Source organism: Pararge aegeria, chromosome 10 (assembly GCF_905163445.1).
Source record: "Pararge aegeria chromosome 10, ilParAegt1.1, whole genome shotgun sequence".
In the NCBI taxonomy this organism is placed as follows: domain Eukaryota; kingdom Metazoa; phylum Arthropoda; class Insecta; order Lepidoptera; family Nymphalidae; genus Pararge; species Pararge aegeria.
Window position 1 is genome coordinate 16583259 of NC_053189.1, and position 19494 is coordinate 16602752.

At 35.5% G+C, this 19494-nt stretch overlaps 2 protein-coding genes across 5 annotated transcripts in view; both read right to left on the reverse strand.

Annotated features, from left to right (window-relative positions):
* The window catches only part of LOC120626839 (mitogen-activated protein kinase kinase kinase 4), a 53919-nt gene extending 39172 nt beyond the window's left edge, over nucleotides 1-14747 (reverse strand). For 3 of the 4 annotated variants that reach the window (XM_039894609.1, XM_039894611.1, XM_039894608.1), the window contains exons 1-2: nucleotides 14437-14747; nucleotides 3528-3665 (exon numbers count right to left, since the gene is read on the reverse strand). In XM_039894609.1, coding sequence (XP_039750543.1) covers nucleotides 3528-3665; nucleotides 14437-14522 — 224 coding nt within the window. In that variant the 5' untranslated portion in view covers nucleotides 14523-14747. The remainder of the gene's footprint in view (nucleotides 1-3527; nucleotides 3666-14436) is intronic. The other variant, XM_039894610.1, reaches the window with a different exon arrangement.
* A 991-nt stretch (nucleotides 14748-15738) lies between these two features.
* On the reverse strand, nucleotides 15739-16483 carry LOC120627148 (the record flags this gene model as incomplete). The annotated part of the gene is made up of 2 exons (XM_039895018.1): nucleotides 15739-15985; nucleotides 16119-16483. Coding segments are annotated over 2 exons (612 nt in total), but the record flags the coding sequence as incomplete, so codon positions are not given.
* Nucleotides 16484-19494: the final 3011 nt, after the last annotated feature.

A 19494-nucleotide genomic window follows, 5' to 3' on the forward strand; every position in this document is an offset into this window, starting at 1 on the left:
AACTTGGGCTGGGAGAACATCATAGAGGGGATGAAGGAGTTTAGGACAAGAGAAGAGGATATGGGAGACAGTGCCTTCGTCCAAGCCACATTCACATATGGAGTGATCCCTTATTCTAATCTTATCTTAACGTTCTTAAAGAAAAAAAATTGTCTATAATGACACTGACGTCTAACTGACATTAAAAACACAGAAAAGTCAAATTCACAGCGCTGTCACTATATGAATGCGTTCCGTTTCGCGCAAACAGTGAGGTTTAGCATATTTATAATAATAAAAAGGGTTTAGTCTGAATAATGTGAACGGGCAGCAGCGTCCTTTGTGCTACTATTAACTACCATCTACTACGATCACTAACCCGCCTGTCCAGCTTGGTGATTATGGGATATCCTCCCATTGGCTGAGGCCTTTATTCCGGCAGTGGACAAACACTGCAATGCTATGCATGCATAGCATGGGCAGCATTTTGTGCACGGGGAAAGGATAATTTTGGTATCTTCTCCCATAGTGCGACGGCCGATTGGCGCAGTTTGCAGCGACCCTGCTTTCTGAGTCCAAGGCCGTAGAATCGATTCCCACAACTGGAAAATGTTTGTGTGATGAGCATGAATGTTTTTCAGTGTCTGGGTGTTTATATGTATATTCTAAGTATTTATGTATATTATTTATAAAAATATTCATCAGTCATCTTAGTACCCATAACACAAGCTACGCTTACTTTGGGGCTAGATGGCGATGTGTGCGTTGTCGTAATATATTTATTTATTTATTTATAGTTTGAGCATGGGCGCTCGGGTGGAAATTATATCCAAATACAAGCGGTGCCTCGCGACTTTGTCCGCATATAAGTCAACCTTAAAAGATAGACATATATGCTGTCGCGGACCGTTTTTTAGAACATTAAAAAGGGGCTTTTGTCTTTTGTCATACACGATTTTATCGAAACTTTAACCGTGAAAGATAGCTCTGCTGGTGAGCAGTAATGATGCTATTTAGTTGGTTTTCTAATATGCTGCTAGGGATTTGGCAGTTATATGGAACCCCTATTCAGTATATACGGAATATACACATATTCCGTATAAACCTATGCGTTAGCTATAAAAGATTCTTTATTAGAAACGTTTTTATGCAGGTCATCATTATTATCTTAACGAATGTTATAAACAAAATCAATTCGTTAGTTGTGTTTTAAACTATTGTATTTTTAATCTGTGGTGACAGTGAGAGCTCCAGTATTTTTACACTTGTCTATGTGCCGTACGCAGAGAATCATGTTTACATATCTGATTACTCGTTATTTTTAATTTTACTTAAGGTCAATGAAGGATATTACTTAACACAGCAATTGGAACGTAAGTGAATCTTTGTGTGAATAATCAATAGTCAGCTGTTTGGCATAGGTCGTCGGATAGCCACATTTTTACTAAATCGGATCTTTGTGACAAAGTCAGCAGAGTTTCCAGTGATTGGTTGATAATAAATAAGCAATTATTTGGCGAAGAATGTATTGAAAGCGTTACCATCTTCTTAAAAAAAGGGTGTTAACGGGACCCTATTACTAAGACTTCGCTGTTTGTCCGTTTGCCAGCGGGCTTTATCTCATTAACCTTATTAGGGAAGGAACAATAAACAATGATAATAAAAAAAATGGAAAATTAAATGGGGTCCGGCTCAAATTTAATAAGAATAATATAAGAGTTTAATCTTAAACCTTTCGTATGCGAGTCCTCGCTCTCGTACGGTTTCTTTATTTTTTATTCAATACACGTTTTCTGAAATGATACAGACAATAAAACTCCAACGTCACGAGACCTACCGTTTAATCGCTTCTTAGTGACCTACTTCATAATGTTTTTTGCCAAAAAAATGTTTTTTAACGTTCCTTCCAAAAATATGAGTCGATTTTTTTTAATGTACGTATGTAGACGGATTTGCATTTTTTTTTTTTTGGGTTTCTTGTTTATACCGACATGGTCAAATTTAAATTTCATATAGATATGATGAAGAGTTTCGGAGACAGCCAACGGAATTCTTCAGCAAATGACATCTAATCAAACGGCAATTAGTGCTATCACACAAATAAGTATTGTGTAAACAATCACACATTATAGCATCACGCCTGTACCTACTCTCGAAAAGGTTACGCAGATGTATTCAATATAGGTAGGTATTTACCCAAGAGCTGGCGCTTATTTAGTCCAACGGCTAAGTCTAGAAAATCAAAGGGGCTATAGCGCCAGCATTTGGTGGGCCATGCCCATAAGTGAACAGTTAGACGGCTTATATTTATTGTAAATATTAATTTTATTTTGTAATTATTATTTTCCTAGAAAAAAATATTTTTCGTTGGTTCATTAATACCCACTTTTCTTATCAAAGTTAGCAGCAGTTGCGTTGCATATTTTTCCGCAAATTGAAGCTATTTTTGACGCATAAAGTCAAAGTCACAGTCAAAAATATCTTTATTCAAGTAGGCCCACATACCTAGGTGGCAGTTTTGATGCGTACATTATATGAGAATTACACGGTAGTGAGATGATGGCGATAACAATATTTGTAAACTTAATACTAAAGCTACGAGGATTCCATAGGCATACCAATTAAGCTTGTTATAAACGAAATTTTATTTACTTTTTAGTTGGTGGAACAACTAGGACTCCAGCTACAATTTCGGGGGGCCTTGTTCGACTCCTAGCACGCTAACTTTTCTTAGTTATGTGCGTTTCATGTAATTAGAATATCACTTGCTTCAACGGTGAAGGAAAACATCGTGAGGAAACCTGCATGCCTGAGAGTTACCAAAAAGGTTGGCGTGGTGGACTACGATCTGAAGCCTTCTCGTTGTGGGAGGAGACCCGGGCCCTGCAGTAGGCTGCTAAAGCGTTGATAGACTGATGACATAAATTTCAGAACTCGATTTTTTTTTGTTATTTCTATAGTGACTTTTGAATACGTTTATTTTAAGTTTTTTATTTGATATTGCAATAGTTAAGTCACGCGTTCAATTCAAATCATATCACGAGTTATGTAGGAATTTCACTTGTATACAGCCCACGTCATCCTTCACATAAAAATAGACTGATGATAAAACTTCATCGTTTGAACACTATTACAAAATGAATAGTTATCGCGACCTTGCTCTCGGCGTTGATCGTCGTTTATCTTTCATATTGTGCTGATGCTATTAAACGAGGTGTCGTTCACTTAGCGTTCCACATGTTTTCAATGTACCTCTAAATCAATAGTTGGATCATCACTTCTCAAGCAAACAAGTAATTTACTAAAGCTCAAGATAGTAAGAGTTTGTAAAAAATTCAAGCAAGTAATTATACTTATTGCGGGGATATTCGATGCTCGAAAACCACTCTACGGCTTATGACTAAAAGGAGAGATGGTTTGAGAACAAAGACCCACCACGCTGCTCCGATGCAAGTAGGCGGACTAATATTGCGAGTGTTAAATTCATACTAGTTATATTTTCACGTACTAGGACCACATAACATGTATGGAAGTCTCAATTTGATTACCTCCTCCTCTCCTTGTCCCTAATACGCGTCCTAGGCGGCGTGGTGCCGAGCTGGTCAGCCACTGACCCGTCCCCGTTCTCCTCCAAGTAGTAATTCGAGGAGTGCCGCGGATGGCGCATCACCACATCCTTCGCGTCACTGTAAACAAATATTTGAAATTGATGAAAGATGGAAAGTTGCATTGCCAGCTTAAAAGGTGGTACATAGATGCATTGGAAGTAGGTCATAAAAACTAGCATGGTCAGGAGGATTTTTTCGCCCCGGGGAAAGAACAAAATTGTATCTTCTCCTATAGCTTTATCAACCCCCCAACATTGGCGCACGGGTGAAATAATATCCAAGTAAAGTCATACAATAAACGGTGGTAAACTCTCCTATTCCCTGTCCCTGCTTTGGCAGGAAGACATGCTAGTTGTATCCCTTGTTAGGGGGATATAATCGAGGCAATGTTATTTTTGTCTACGCGGGTTTTTGTGTACTAACTTCTCCTATTTAGGTTTGGTGAAGAGGATAGAGATTTGATTTTCGAATTTCGACGTGGACCGATCCTATCACATTCCCTGCAATATTCATCGAGCGATTTTTGGATATAGGCGTACAGACTAGTATTATAAGTTCACAGAAATTCGGGCGTTTGATTCGGTATGTGACTCACTCCGCGATCTTTAGGGCGATTGTGTGAACTTATTCATGGACCGAATACAACTGTTCATGGATAGTTAAAAGCAAACTAAAGTCCCCCGTCCTTCAAGTATTAAATGTTTGTTAATGTTTGTTTTCTTATTGTAGATTTTTATGCCAATAAATAGAAAGTAATCACATTAAAATGTAATATATAAATTTTACATAATATAGCATATTTATATTTGTGTCTTAGGATAAGAACTAACAATCTAATTACTTACATCTTCTTATTTCTTTCTAGGTTTAGGAAATTAGCGCAAATAAAAATTCAATGTATAATCCAACTCGTTTTAATTTTTAAAATGTCAATTTTTTTTTAACTGATATATATATTACGACAATGCACATATAGTCCCAAAGTACCTAAGCGTAATGTTACGAGTGCTAAGATGACTGATGAATATTTTTATGAATAATCTACATAAATACTTATAAAATACAGGTAAACACCCGCAAACTTAAAAACATTTATTTATTTATTTATACTCTTTATTAGTACACCACTCAGAAAACCGAGACAAAAAAAAGAACAAACACATGAAGAATGAAGCAGGATACAAAAGGCGGCCTTATCGCTAAGTAGCGATCTCTGCCAAACAACCTTAGGATTAGGAAAACTAAAAAGAAAACGAATAGGTGGGGTACACTATTTAATACATACATACGAATATCTACATACTAATACATAAACCAGACTACACAAATACAAACATACTATTGATAAAACATTCATGTTCATCACAGACATTTTCCAGTTGTGGGAATCGAACCCACGGCCTTGGACTCAGAAAGTAGGGCCGCTGCCCACTGCGCTAATCGGTCGTCGGTCGGTTTAAATCAAATTCATCATGCATGATATTTATCAATACCTGATTGTTGAGAGAGATAGCTTCAGGGATATCTCCCTCGCGGCTGGCATGGGCAGGAGATAATTTTTTCCCCGGGGAAATGATAAAAAAATATCTTTTCCCACAGCTTTATCAATACTCAGAGCACTGGCGCGCAAGAGGAAATAAAATCCAAATAATATACGTGTAATAATAAACAGGAGTAAACTTCTTCTACTCCCTGTTCCCGTGGTTTAGAAGGTTAAATATATCGCTTGTCAGGGGATATAATCGGGGGATGAATTTTTTATCTCCTGCCTGTGCTAACCCAGCTTTAGATATAACATGAGAGTCATATTACAAGCTTAATTTTTATTATTACACTTCAAGTTTTACGTTTATTCATGGAAATCGTTTATATTCAAATTTAATTCAAGGCGTCTTGATGACTCGAACATCTTTTGTTGATATTGATAACATTCGATTTCCTTGTAAGGCAAGGTATACTCGTACAGATTAGATAACATGTAATTTTAGTGAACTTTTTGAGATTAAGATTATCGTGTGTAGGTATTATACTAAATATTATCCTAGTGACAGACAGACATTTTTTTTGGTCCACTACAAGATGACTGTTGCCAGGCAATCTTGGGATTGTTAAAACACAGATTGTTTAAGCAAGGAAAACGGAAGCAGGCAGGTCATAATTTTTATAATTAACTAGCGTACGCAGCCCGCTTCGCCGGGCTAGATTTTTAGATTTAAACAATAAACTTACATCATTAAATTTTTAATTTAAGTCTCATAATATATTAAATCATTTATTTATCTCTGTATTAATTCTCTACTATTCTCTTCTCGAGCGGGCGAAGATCATTATCTACACCCTACATGGGCGAAGATCATTATCTACACCCTACATGGGTGTAGATAATGATCTTCGCCCGCTCACTCAACAATAGAATATCATCATAGTAAATAAAAGCTTTATTTGACAGTTTGACAGTTCAAAAATAGGAGTACCAAACTTAACAGGATTACTCGCCAGGTCAATCCGGAGATTCCCTGAAAGTTTCATTGAAATCGGTCCAGCCGTTTCGTAGCCTATACGGAACATACCCACACACTTTCTCTTTTATATATATATAGATTTTGCAGATACTTTTCGTAAAGAAAAAATGGGCCCAAGAAATAATAAAAGCGTTAATTTTAAAATCAATTAAATTTATCAATTGACTGCAATCTCATATTATCGCAAGTGATAATGCTGTCTAAGATGGTAGCGGGCCAACCTGAACGGCTAGCATGGGAGAGGACACAATTTTCTCCACGGAGTTTTATATAGTTTATATAGTTATATCTTAATATATATAAATCTCCTGTCACGATGTTTGTCCGCGATGGACTCCTAAACTACTAAACCGATTTTAAATTGAATTGGCACACCGTAAGCAGTCTGGTCCAACTTAAGAGATAGGATAGCTTAGATCTTTAATTATAGTCGCAATTTTATTTTATTGCAAATTTTTTGTCTATAAATAATATGGTATTATATATACTACTATACTCCTTTAAGGCTTAGCGATACTGAATACTTTAAAAGCAAAATCAAACGCAGACGAAGTCGCGGGCAACAGCTAGTAGTTTATATAGATATATATTTTACATAATTCCGGAGATTAGCACTTACAAACAAACAAAAAAAAACTCTTTAGCTTTACCTACTATTACCTATAGATTGAAGTCCTATACAAAATTATCACTATTGGTCTAAAGGTTAGCATGTTCAGGTACGGATCACAAGGTAATGAGTTCGTATCTCGAGTCGGGCCAAAGGCGATGTGTATTTTCTATTAAAGGATCTTCGCCACCAGCCCGGATGATGATTTTTTGTTAATTTTCACTGGTCCTTTCGGTTTTATAATATAATTTCAACCCCAGTATTGAGGCGACCAAAGCAAAAGGAAAAACTATTTAAATAAGTCGAGCCACTTTCAAAGGTTTTTCCATTACATTCTAGGGATAGATAGATATAAACAAGAAGATAGTCAAAAATCTATAAACGATTGTAGTGCTTATATTCATAGTAGTACATCTAGGTACATAGGTACATACGAGTAAACTAAATAAATAAATAATAACAATTCATAAATATACTACGACAATACAAACATCGCCATCTGTCCCAAAGTAAGCTTCCATCTGTTTTATGGGTACTAAAATGACTGATGAATATTTTTTATTTTGGTAACGTAGGTAACGTTACCGAAATTAGCGAAATTAAAAATACAATGTATAATCACAATCGTTTTAATGTTTAAAATTACGTAAGTTTTTTTTTTTAATTCTTAAATATACTACGACGATACACACATTGGCGATGTGTGTATCGTCGTAACATATATCGTTCGTCTAGCCCCAAAGTAAGCGTAGCTTGTGTTATGAGTGCTAAGATGACTGATAAATATTTTTTTGAATAATATACATAAATACCTCTAACGTACATATAAACACCCGGACACTTAAAACATTCATGTTCATCACACAAACATTTTCCAGTTGTGGGAATCGAACCCACAGCAGGGTCGCTGCCCACTGCGCCAATCGGCCGTCTAGCGCGTAAAGGCGTCTATTTTTTGTGGTAAAGTAAAGTACCACACCAATATTGGTACGTCGATAACAAACATAGGTTGTACCTACATATATGATGAAATTAACATTACGTTTGTGTACTGACCATCAAAATATAGTTGATTTTAAAAATATCTATTTGCTTGACTTGTTTGCACCTACTTAACTAGGTATGTAATAAAAGTATCTATTGCGTTTGTTCATACATGCACAAAAGCACTGCCTACCCTAAAATTTCTGTATAACTCATTAAGGGGCAGGATTTTATGCCATGTTCCTTCTTTATGCATACCCTGGTCAAAAACCCTGTGCCCGCTACTGGGCTTAACACCTACGCCTCAGAGGGGCACAGGGCGGAATGTTGCAGGGAGTGCTCCTTGCATGCCCTGTGAAGTGTTGCGCTGATTATAGGCGATTATTTACGACTTCTCATCAGTTGAGCCTTCTGCTTCCTCCGTCAATTATAACTACATGGCGTGCATAGAGGGTATGCACATGGTATGAAGATGCTATAAAATGAGTTATTTAATTAGTACGAATTAAAAAAACATAACGGTAGGCGTTTTGTAACTCTTACAAAGCCTATCCTTAAGTTTTTTATAACTCGTACTGAGATTTTTTCTAATTTTATATACCTAATCTGCATACCCTCTATGCACGCCACTGTATGTATGTATATAAATAAATAAAAAAACGAACGTTTTCCATTGGATTTGTAACAAAACGTAATAAACGCGGGCAACAGCGTGTACTTATAAAATATTTGAGGAAAAATCTCAATAATGATAAAAAAGCGTTCCTAAACACCCACCACATAATATCAGCACCTTAAATACATATTCGGAACCTCAGAATTAAGAACGTACAGAAACCGGGTACACGACTAATATTGAAGCATCAAAAACTACTCCACTTTAGTAGTGTTTCTCGAACAAACGGTTAGTCACTTCATACCATTTAGCAGTTGACAGTAACTATTTTACCTCTTATGTTTATTTATTTCATTAGATATACGATACACTGTATTAGATTATAGTTTATTTTCCGAGTACAGTTATCACTTACAGGTATTTGCACAGCATTGAAGTCCGGTTAAAAATAATTATATTAAGTTTAAAGCAAGATAAAAAGTAATAAAAGAATTAATATTAAACAAATGAAAATAATGATTAAAATAAAAAAAAACATTTAATCATCATAAAGTGTCATGAAAAATGTCAATGTCAAGGTTTTTTAAGTTGTTAAAAACATTATTCATTCGGTTAATAGGTGAGATTTGTCCTAGGTTACTATTGGAAAATTTAGGAGCGAAGGTTTTTAACTCTTGGTATCTCGGAATACGACGGGGAACATTGATACCTATCTGATAAAGCAGGTGAGGGGCAAAGTATTACGAACCATTTTATAGAGGCAAGAGCGCAGTCAATTGCCTACGTTTTTCCAGGGAATGTTCGAAGCGTTCACCATAAAATGGGGCAATGGGAAACCAATTGTTACCTAGCAAAATTCCGCGGGTGTAAAGTGAGATGTACGCGAGGCGCTTTCATTTATTTTGGACGGCATGCACTGCATACACTAAGGGCTGAATGAGGGTTCTGTATTTTCTTAATTCAGTGTTCGGAACTAATGCATACACGCGGTTCAAGGTGAAGTTCATTAAGCAGAATTAGTGTTTTGACAACATGCCGTTGTTCAACCTCGAGACCTGGAAATCAGATTCCAGAGTGGACTGACAAACGTCATCAACATCACCCACAGCTTATTAAAATTGCATTGCTGGTTGCAGGTTTTTTTGTATACAGAGAAAATGCCTGACGCATACCACGCTAATGGGGAAACGAAGTATTTATATGCTGGCTTGCACCCACTTAAACTCTGTGTGACCCTCGATGGATGGAAATTCAAAATTCATTTACGAGTATTTTAATCTAGCGCCCAGTCCAGACTTCGCACAGGTGCAATGTATGCAAGTGTGTGTGCAATTTGGATTTGTTTTTCAATAGTTTGAAGGTCGCGCCCGCCACCCGCCTTGCCCTCACTTTTCTAAATCATATCAGAGATATTCATTTTACTGATATGCTGTAAAGGACATTTTTTGATTCACATGAAGTGAACAAAGTCAAAAAGTCAAAGACAAATATTTCTTTATTCAAATAGGCACATAGATGGCACTTTTGATGCGTACATTACATGTAAAATATGACATAGAAGTGAGTTGATTGCGATAACTAAATTCGTCAACTTAAAACTAAAGCTACGAGGGTTCCAAACGCGCCGTGGTCTAAGAAGAAGCCCACAAGAAACTTAGCCGGTTGTTTTTTTCTTTTTGTTATCACCATCTCATATTGTCATTTAAAACTTTTAAAGAAGCCTGGTTAGAGCATTTACACCCAAGCATTTTTATCGTTGACGTAGTCCTTAATACTATATTAGGACTTTTGCATAAGCAGTTTGATACAAACTTTGAACTTCTTCAGAGACATCTAATGTACAACGTATGTAATGTATTTAATTGGATAAGGAATAATTGTCTAAAATAGTTGTGTATATTATTTTTTTGTTATTAAATGTAAATTCAAAAATTCTAATTCAAAATTCATTTCTTTTGAAATGTCAAGTTCCACCGTCTTTATAAAAATACCCCTAGCATGTAAACCGGCTTGTACTTAGTTGAATAAAGAAAAAAAGATGAGTGTAAATTAAATTAGCATTCGTTGTGTGTACTTGGTTTAGTACACTTCTCAGCAATATTTTTAAGTGTTAACATGACACAACAATTTCATCATAAACCTATAATGCATAACAAAGCAGATAATTTAAGGTTTTCTTTTGCAATAATGATAAAAACAACGTGTTCTTCAGCTTTTCAACACTTAAAGATAAAAACTCAATACCGTTCCAAATGAAAAAAGTGGTTAGCGCGTCGGCTACAATTTCGGGGGAAACCGAGTTGGATCCCCGGCACGCACTTCTAAATAAAGAAGGAAAAATCCTGAGGAAACCAGAATACCTGAGAAATCTCCATAATGTTCTCGAAGGTGTGTAAAGTCCTCACTTGACCAGTCTGGTGGACTATCGTCTGAACCCTGCTGTGGAAGGAGACTCGCACCCTGTAGTGGGTCGCTAGTGGGCTGCTTATATTTTACAATTGTTTGTTTGTTTACTTAAACGCCATGATCTCAGGAACTTGAAATTTCTTTCATTTACTTAAACGCCATGATCTCAGGATCTTGAAATTTCTTTCAGTGTTGGATAGCCCATTTATCATTAATCTGCGTGCGCTGCGTAAATGGTTAATGTTTCGATAAAATCAAGTACGACAAAGTTTTTCCCCTTCTAAGTTCTAACAAAAAGTCCGCAACAGCATATATAAATAGAGAATTATAAAGAGAGACCTCTTTTAAAGTTGACGTATACGCGGACGAAGTCTCGAGGGACCGCTAGTATATTATATTCACATTCGACCTCACCACTACGCTAGTGGTCGCTCCCCTGGTCGCTGTGGATTTAAGAACGTTATTGAGAACTCTCAGGCCCTTGAGAACGTTATTGAGAACTCTCAGGCATGCACAGTATCTCAAGATGTTTTCCTTCAACGTTTAAAGCAAGTGATATTTGAATTGCTTAAATTAAAAACGCACATAGCTCGCAAAAGTCAGTGCCGGTGGTGATCGTAATAAAATGTAAAGACATTAACAAGTTAATACTTTTGCAGTTAAACGATTATAAAGGTTTTCTTCCCGGTTTGAAGGATAATAATCGACTGACCAAGCGGATAGCCAATCATTCTCATTGTCATATTAATTAACGAGGCATAACGCGTGAAAAGTTATACAGTGTTACGATGTAGCACTAAAAATAACAGCATTTTTCAATGTCACAGCGTTAAAACACTGCGTTACTAACCCGACGTTATGCCACGTTTATTAAGGCCCTCAGAGACTAAACAATCGATAGGGGGGAACCCCCTGTCTGAGTACAATCATTAGACGACCTCGATAGACAATAATGGATGTGACTGCGGCTTCTAATTAGCAACACTAAACACATAGACACCACAAAACAAATAAATCATTGTTGAGCATGCCGCATTCACTTAAAACATCAGAAGTTAAAGAAAAATCAACCTTATACTAATCATTTTAAAATTGTGCATTATGTACAACTGTATGCATGTATCTATGAAATGAAAAGGCATATTTTACTCCCGGGCAGAAACTTAGATATATTTTATGTGTACAGGCCACCTGGAGACATGTAATTTTATAAATTATATTGCATAGCAAAAGTAAATCTGCCGCTGATAGTTTATTCAATAACTAATATCTGATTAGATCAATAGATAACATCAAAACATTGCTGAGGACCATCCTGTGCCAACCAGCCTATAAATTAAAAAAAACCTAAGCCAATTTTACTGTGTGTTTGTGTGTAAATTGCACACTCTGTTAAGTAAAAATGCGCCCTATACATAATTAATATTCATTTGACCTCATTGTCTAGAACAACACATAGTTAAGTACAAAACGTATCTGGTAAAACCAGCTTTTAAAACAACATTCAATCGGCCCATCTAAATGCAAAAAAAATCTTCAGAGATATATATATACATATACATATATCTACCCTACTGTTAATATTATAATAAGCCTGATCAAACGGGTTTAATTTGATATCAAGGCTTTTAACAGATGAATGATAGTGCTGATTGCCACTGATAGTGTCACTCCACGATTTTATGGCACCCACTAATGTATTCAATGCAAACACTTGACTACGTAATATAGCTCTCATCTTTATTACCTAATAAACTGGAGCTAAGGTAATTTTATTTATCTATAAATCTTTATTTGTATATTTCTTGTGAGCGTGTATATGTCACTAAACTCCTCCTGGACTGATTTGAATGAATTTATTGGTATACATTTGGGTGGCACCCTGGTTGGTTTAGATCCACAAATTAGCCCGACAGATGGCGCTGGGGTGCGCTAGTTTACCTATAAAATAGTACTATTATTGATTGACTTAAAAGTAATAGTAGTGCTCAGTAAACTTAAATCAATTCTAAAAATAGTACTATCCTATGTATAAAAATGATTCCATTGGAAAAGGATGGTATGATATAACTAATTAATATTATAGTAGTAGAAAGTAACTAATCAATTTACTAATTTATTTCCTTATTCATACTCTTTATTTGTACTTAATTACATGTCAAGAAAAAAAAAGCAGACACTAAGTAATAAGGCAGCATTATTATAATACTGTAACTTTTACGGTACGGAAGTATATATTTCTAATATTAGTATAGATGTGAAAATGTTACAAATAGACTTTGTAATCGTTATTGTGAACCAAAGTGCCACACCGCTAACTGACACAAAAAGTAGAAAAATAGGTTTGATGGGCTTAAGTACTACTTCTCTTCTTCTTCTTTTTCTACTTTCGAATTTTGTTAGTTCTATAACTTTCCTATTAGATTGGGTGTTGGGTTTTTTGTTAATGTAGTCTCAGTACCAGTCTGGAGTTAGAAAATTGGTGGTGTCAACTCCGTTTACCTTACAGAACATGTTAAGTCATTGTTCCCAGTTTTGACGAGAGTTGTTAAAGCCCACCAACCTGCATTGGTGCAATGTGGTGAGTCTATTCTGTACAATCCTCTCTCCTATGAGAGACAAGGGATACACCCAGCACTGGGATGTCAATATCTTGAGGGTCAATCATGTGTTATAGTGTAATCGGTTTAAATTCTTTTGGCACAGCCAAATGATCACCAATTGAGTTATGAGAATAAATAAATAAATAAATATACTACGTCATTACACACATCACCACCTAGCCCCAATGTAAGCGTAGCTTGTGTTATGCGACTAAGATAGCTGATGAATATTTCTATTAATATAATACACAGAATTACTTATAATATACAGATAAACACCCAGACACTGAAAAACATTCATGTTCATCACACAAACATTTTCCAGTTGTGGGAATCAAACCCACTGCCACAACTCAGAAAGCAGGTTCACTGCCCACTGCGCCAGTCGGCCGTCGACTGAATGTTTTTGAAATCCATACACTTTGTTCCGAATCTATACACATCTTCAACAAATATACACAATAAAGCCTGAGTACAAGTATGAACAAAGTTGCACAATAATAAAATAGGTTAGCAATAAAGAAAACTTGTTGACAAGTTATTTAAATTTAAAATAAATAGCAAGTGTGTCTGTTTTCTTTTATTTACTTGTTATCTATGTTTACCTCATTTACTGCACCGTGTTTGATAAAATTTGGCACATATATCCAGGAGATAAATGAAAACATATATGTATTGAAACACATCAGCCTGTGATAGGCCTATGTCAATAAAGAATTCTTTGAAATAATTATCTTCTTTACCCATACACAACTTTACAAATAAACTGAATTTTGTCTGGAGATAGCTTGCATCCAGAACAAAGGATATTTTTTAACTCAGAAAACGATTCCAGCGGGATTTTCAAAACCAAAATATACACATAGGCAAAAACCAGTACCAAATAGGCTCCTTTAAGCATTTGTTAATGCCCTATCTTGTTTTTTCCCAAAATAATCTTATAGAAAAAATTTTAACACGGAATAACTAATCGCTAAACTTTTTTAATATTTTATCTTTGACAGATTAAATTGAAATCGTTTTGGCCTTCACCTAATCGCGCTCTTACTAACCTCTGGCCCTACATAATTAGGTACCTACTCAAATGTAAATAAAACAGTCAACTCACAAGTCCTCTTCTGAACTCTGGCCAGAATCGTAATTGATTGGGAAGCCCAATTTCTTCTTCCAATCCTTGTTCTCGTTAGAATCCATTACCGGAACAAGAAATTATGAATTTGGAACAACAAGTAAAGTTCCCGCGTCACCTTACATGTTTTGCTTTGCACTTACTTAAAATCTCACCCGTAGGTCTAATTTTCACACTGTAGTTCTACGTTCAAATGAAAAACATCTTCAATACCACTTTAAACCAATTAATTACGCTTAATTCGCTATTAACCGGCGAGTAAACATTGAAATTAATTTCACACCTCCACATCAAAGAACGGTAAATGTCAAACTAATTTGAGTGAAGTGAATGACGATCGAAGATGAACGTTGAACATTGGGAATGAGTTTTGAATGGAATGAATCTTTTTTGATTTATCAATGACAATCAACTTGTCAGTGTCACACGCAGTGTTGTGACTAGTGTGGAACAGATCATAAAAGACTTGACGTGGTGCCAAAAATAAAATTTATTATTTTTTTATATAAATAAGTACCTGAGTAAATACCTCAGTACTATACCTCAGTATTATTTTTAAATTCAAACTATTACGGATTATGGAGCAGTTAGTTAAAAGAAAACCACAAAATTAATGATAATAATTCAATTCTTCTAAAAAACTATTTTCCATAAAAATATAAAGCTCTGGCATTATTAGGGTAATCGAGGTAATATCCAGGTAGCCAAGGCCAATAATATTTCGGTTTAGATTCAGAGGCTTGAACGTAATCATTCGTATTTCCGTGAACGAATGAGTGATAATAAGCTAAGCCGGTTTTGAATCAGAGCAGGAATGTGACAAACATCCATCGCATCTAAAATAAAAATAAAGTTATTAAGTACCTACCTATCTATACAGTGTATAAATAGAATAGGTACTTATTTTTAAAGCCTATCTCACTTATTTTTAGCATGAATCTCATTTATATTAGAAGATAGACATTCAAAATAAGAGTTGATTTTTTGATAATACATATATATTAGGTAGTCGAAGTAGGTAAAATAACAATTAGGTATGGCTTTCTTAATATGGATTAATGCTACCCGCCAAGGTGTTCATTACACTCAGTCTATTGCAGGCACAAACCGGGTGAGAGAGTTTAAGAGCTAAGACACGCCACGTAGCTTTAGAGCTACTTGACGCAGCTTGACGACCAAGGTATTATGACTATAAAAATAAAATAAACTATAATAATAATTGCTCACTTAGTTTTACTGTAAAAAAGAATATAAACACAATAAAAAAATTAAATGCTAAAGCTAATCATCGTGACTATGATGATTGTGTCTTATTCCGTATTTGTTTTTCATTTCACGTATCGTCATTTCACCACTCTTCTTCTCTTCTTCTTCCACCAGTCTCGACGGTATCTTCCTGTTTCCAATCTCTAACCAGTCTCCTGCGTTTTCTTTCTTAATTTTCTTCTGGTAGACAACACGCCCGTTTCTTGTTACATAGGAAATTACTGGGGTTAAAACTTGACGCTTTTTCTTTCTATGACCAGACCTAGATATTGTACAAAAATAAAAAAAAATACTTATTTTATCTAATTTAAAGTATAAATATATTAACAACCTACTATTTACTATTATAACTGACTCTAATTCCTATTAACTAAGTAATAATAAAAATACCAGACCTATGCTTCTGAGTCCTGAGGTGTTCGTTGCTAGATGAGGAGCAATCGCTATCACTGCCACTTGTCGACTCTGAATCAGCGTAGACTCTCTTTGGCTTCCTTTTCTTTCTCCGCATGTACTTCTTATCAGCGACCTTGGAATGGAACGGCATAACCATTACTGGCATCCGTTGTTGAGGAAAGCCTGGGATTTGCATGGGCGATGGCATCATCATACCTCCCATTGGCTGAGAGACGCCTCCAGACAAAGCTGGGTTTTGAAATAACGATGGAGGTAAATATTGTGTTAATATACCCGTTACAAAGTATACAATAATGTACATCACTAGTGAATGTGAAGACAAAGAGCCCACCATCTGAAAAATTTACAAAAAATTATGTAACAGCTCACTGTTCTAATACTTACTATGTTTAGTTTACGTCACGATTCTGTCCATCGTGACGAAAAATGTCTTCGGAGTCGGAAAGTTAGTTGGAAAGCATATTACTTATAATATACGATAGTTAGTCATTGGTACTTACGGATACATCTTTATTCTTATTATAGACCAATTATCTGTAGAAACCTATAAGTCAATAAAAACTAAAAAATATCTTCGATTTTTTTTTTGCAAATTAATTATTTATCTTTCACTTGCGACCCGCAACAGCTTCGCTCTGTTAGAAATAAAATTAATAAGCAAAATTACTGCCATGCCTTATTTTTCTGAGACTAGGTTGCAAAATATGTTTTTTTTCTACTCACAAGAACACACGATATTACTTAAACGATGGTGAAAAACGCATCAGAATCCGTTGCTTAGTTCACGATGATTTAGCGAGGATAACACCATAAACAGACAGACGCGCAAAGCGACTTTGTTTTGATACTATGTAGAAAAGTGACGTCTCGACGAACTGACAAAGAGAAGTCAGTTTGAAAATTCGGGTTTATTCATCGATAAAGGCAGAATTATGAACATACAGAGCCCTCATTCAGCCATTATTGCATGCAGTGCATTATGTCAAAAAACAGTGACAGACCCCCGCGCACATCACTTCACATTCGCGGAATAATCCTAGCTTAAAAACTTTTCTCATTTTGCCCATTTATGGTTATTGTTCTGAACATTAGAGGTAAAATAATTACTGTCAACTGCTAAGTGGAATAAAGTGACTAACAGTCTGTTCGAGAAACTCTACTAAAGTGGAGTGGTTTTGATACTTCAATATTAGTCATGTACACCGTTTCTGTATGTTCTAATTTTTTTTTTTTATGTTTATAGACGATGGAAGATGCGAAGCTATTCGTACTTGAGGAAGCAAGCTATAGATAATTGAGCATTAAGACTGTACATTTGAACCAAAGAAAACGAGTACATAAAGTACAGAAAGTTAAATACCTTGTACATGTTCTCAAGGAACATCTTAAAGATCACAGCGACATTGAGTGGGAAAGGTGGGCTCTTTTGATTCGGTGTAACAAGCTGGTACTTAGATTTGGTTAACTGTAGTAAGGAAGTTAAAATAACTTTATTTTACGGGCTTACCGCGGTATTGCACCGCTTCCACTACGTTTGCCGACTCGAGAGTGCCTGACTTTTATTGTATTGTAAGAGCTTGTGTAGAAGTTTTTGGGAAAGGATTCGGAACTCTAACAATAAAAAAGTACAGAAATCCTTTGTAGGGGTGGGTATATGCTTTTATAACATGATACCGAAGGTAATATTAGATCTACATTTACCTAAGTTTAAAGAATGTAGTAAAATACATTTAATAAATTGTGTTTACTACACGATTGATAAACTCCTTAACGACAAGGCTGCTTGGAAGCAGGCCACTCCGCACTCATCTCTCACAAAACAGAAAAAATCTATTCTAAAGATTGTTGAACTATAAAATGAAGTTAGAAAAGAGCAATCTGCTGAGTTTCTTGCCGGCTCTTCTCAGTGGAATCTGCCTTCCGAACCGCTGGTAGAGTCACTACAAACAAACTGACTTGACGTTTCAAAAGTGCTTATAAACTAGGCCTACTTGAAATAAATCAAATTGAATTTCAATTTCAATTTGAATTTTGAGTTCTGAAGGTCGTCTGTGAAAGTATGCCGAGCCATAATTCAGACTATTGGCTGTCTGTTAATCGATACCGAATCAGAAAATACACTAAGAACCTGTGACATCTGAAGTAAGTTTATTAACTAAGTATTTCAGTTTGATGTACTCGTAAGTTTTAATGCGTACATTTAATTAAATATTTGTTTGTATTGTCCCTATATAAAAGCGGATAAATGGGTTTTTATGCCTCTTATAAAAACCTTTATTATTATTATTATAAACCAACAGACATAGGTACTTGCCATATAGAGAACTAATAAAAATAAATTTTGACAAACCTTAATCAATGTGTTGACGTCGACGATTCTTAGCGTTTTAGCAACGAAACACTCGAACTAGCCTTAAATAGGTAGTTGTTCGATGTACTACTACAATGGATTAGGTCAGTTGTTCATTGTGACGTAAAAGGCAGGTGCAAACACCTCCTCATAACAACTTGGAATTCGTGATACAAGAGTATTTAACCTGTTTTGATAGAGTAAGTATGGCACTTTGAAGATCTCACTCTGCTTCTTTCACTCTTTTTCGCGTGGAATTTGTCAGCTCCTAAATCCCTCTTCTATGAGAGAGGCCTACGCCTAATTTTATTAGCAAAAATTGACGGACCAAGCAACCTTTGCCTATGAACTGAGCGACCCTTCGCAGGTATATAAGGAATACGGCCTACAACTTGCCACCCTGTGTCCATAAACCTGAGGCATATGTACACATGACACCGGCAACAAATCACTTTAGAACGGAACACAAAAACAATGCTTTGCGGCCGAAATAACCATGGCTAGTACTTCACCGCACGAGCTATCACAAAAAGCTCTATTTCTACTAAATTACCATTACTTATGTTAAGAGTAAGTACGAATTATCCAAATATGTAACAATACTTCAAAATTAAGCTTAATTGCTATACTCCGCGAAAAGCAGGAGAATCTGTATGGTGTAATTTATAATTTCATCTATCTCTATACTCCACATTAAACAGATCTTCGGCAATGTAACCTCTACGTACATTTCGCTCCGCAACTGGAGCATCCTCAGGAGAGGTTGACAATGAAAAATAATTATAACAATTGTTATAAATAACACAGATTCTACTTTTTTTAGCTTTTCACGGAGTATAGCAAATTAAGCTTCATTTTCATAATTCCTCCTACGTTTTTTTGTTCTTAACGCGAGACTACAAAACATAAATTTCAAGTTAATTTTCAAGTCTAAATATTTGCAGGATTTTATCCTGAGATTCTATACAAAGGATACTTTACGGAATGGAGTCAAGGTTATATTT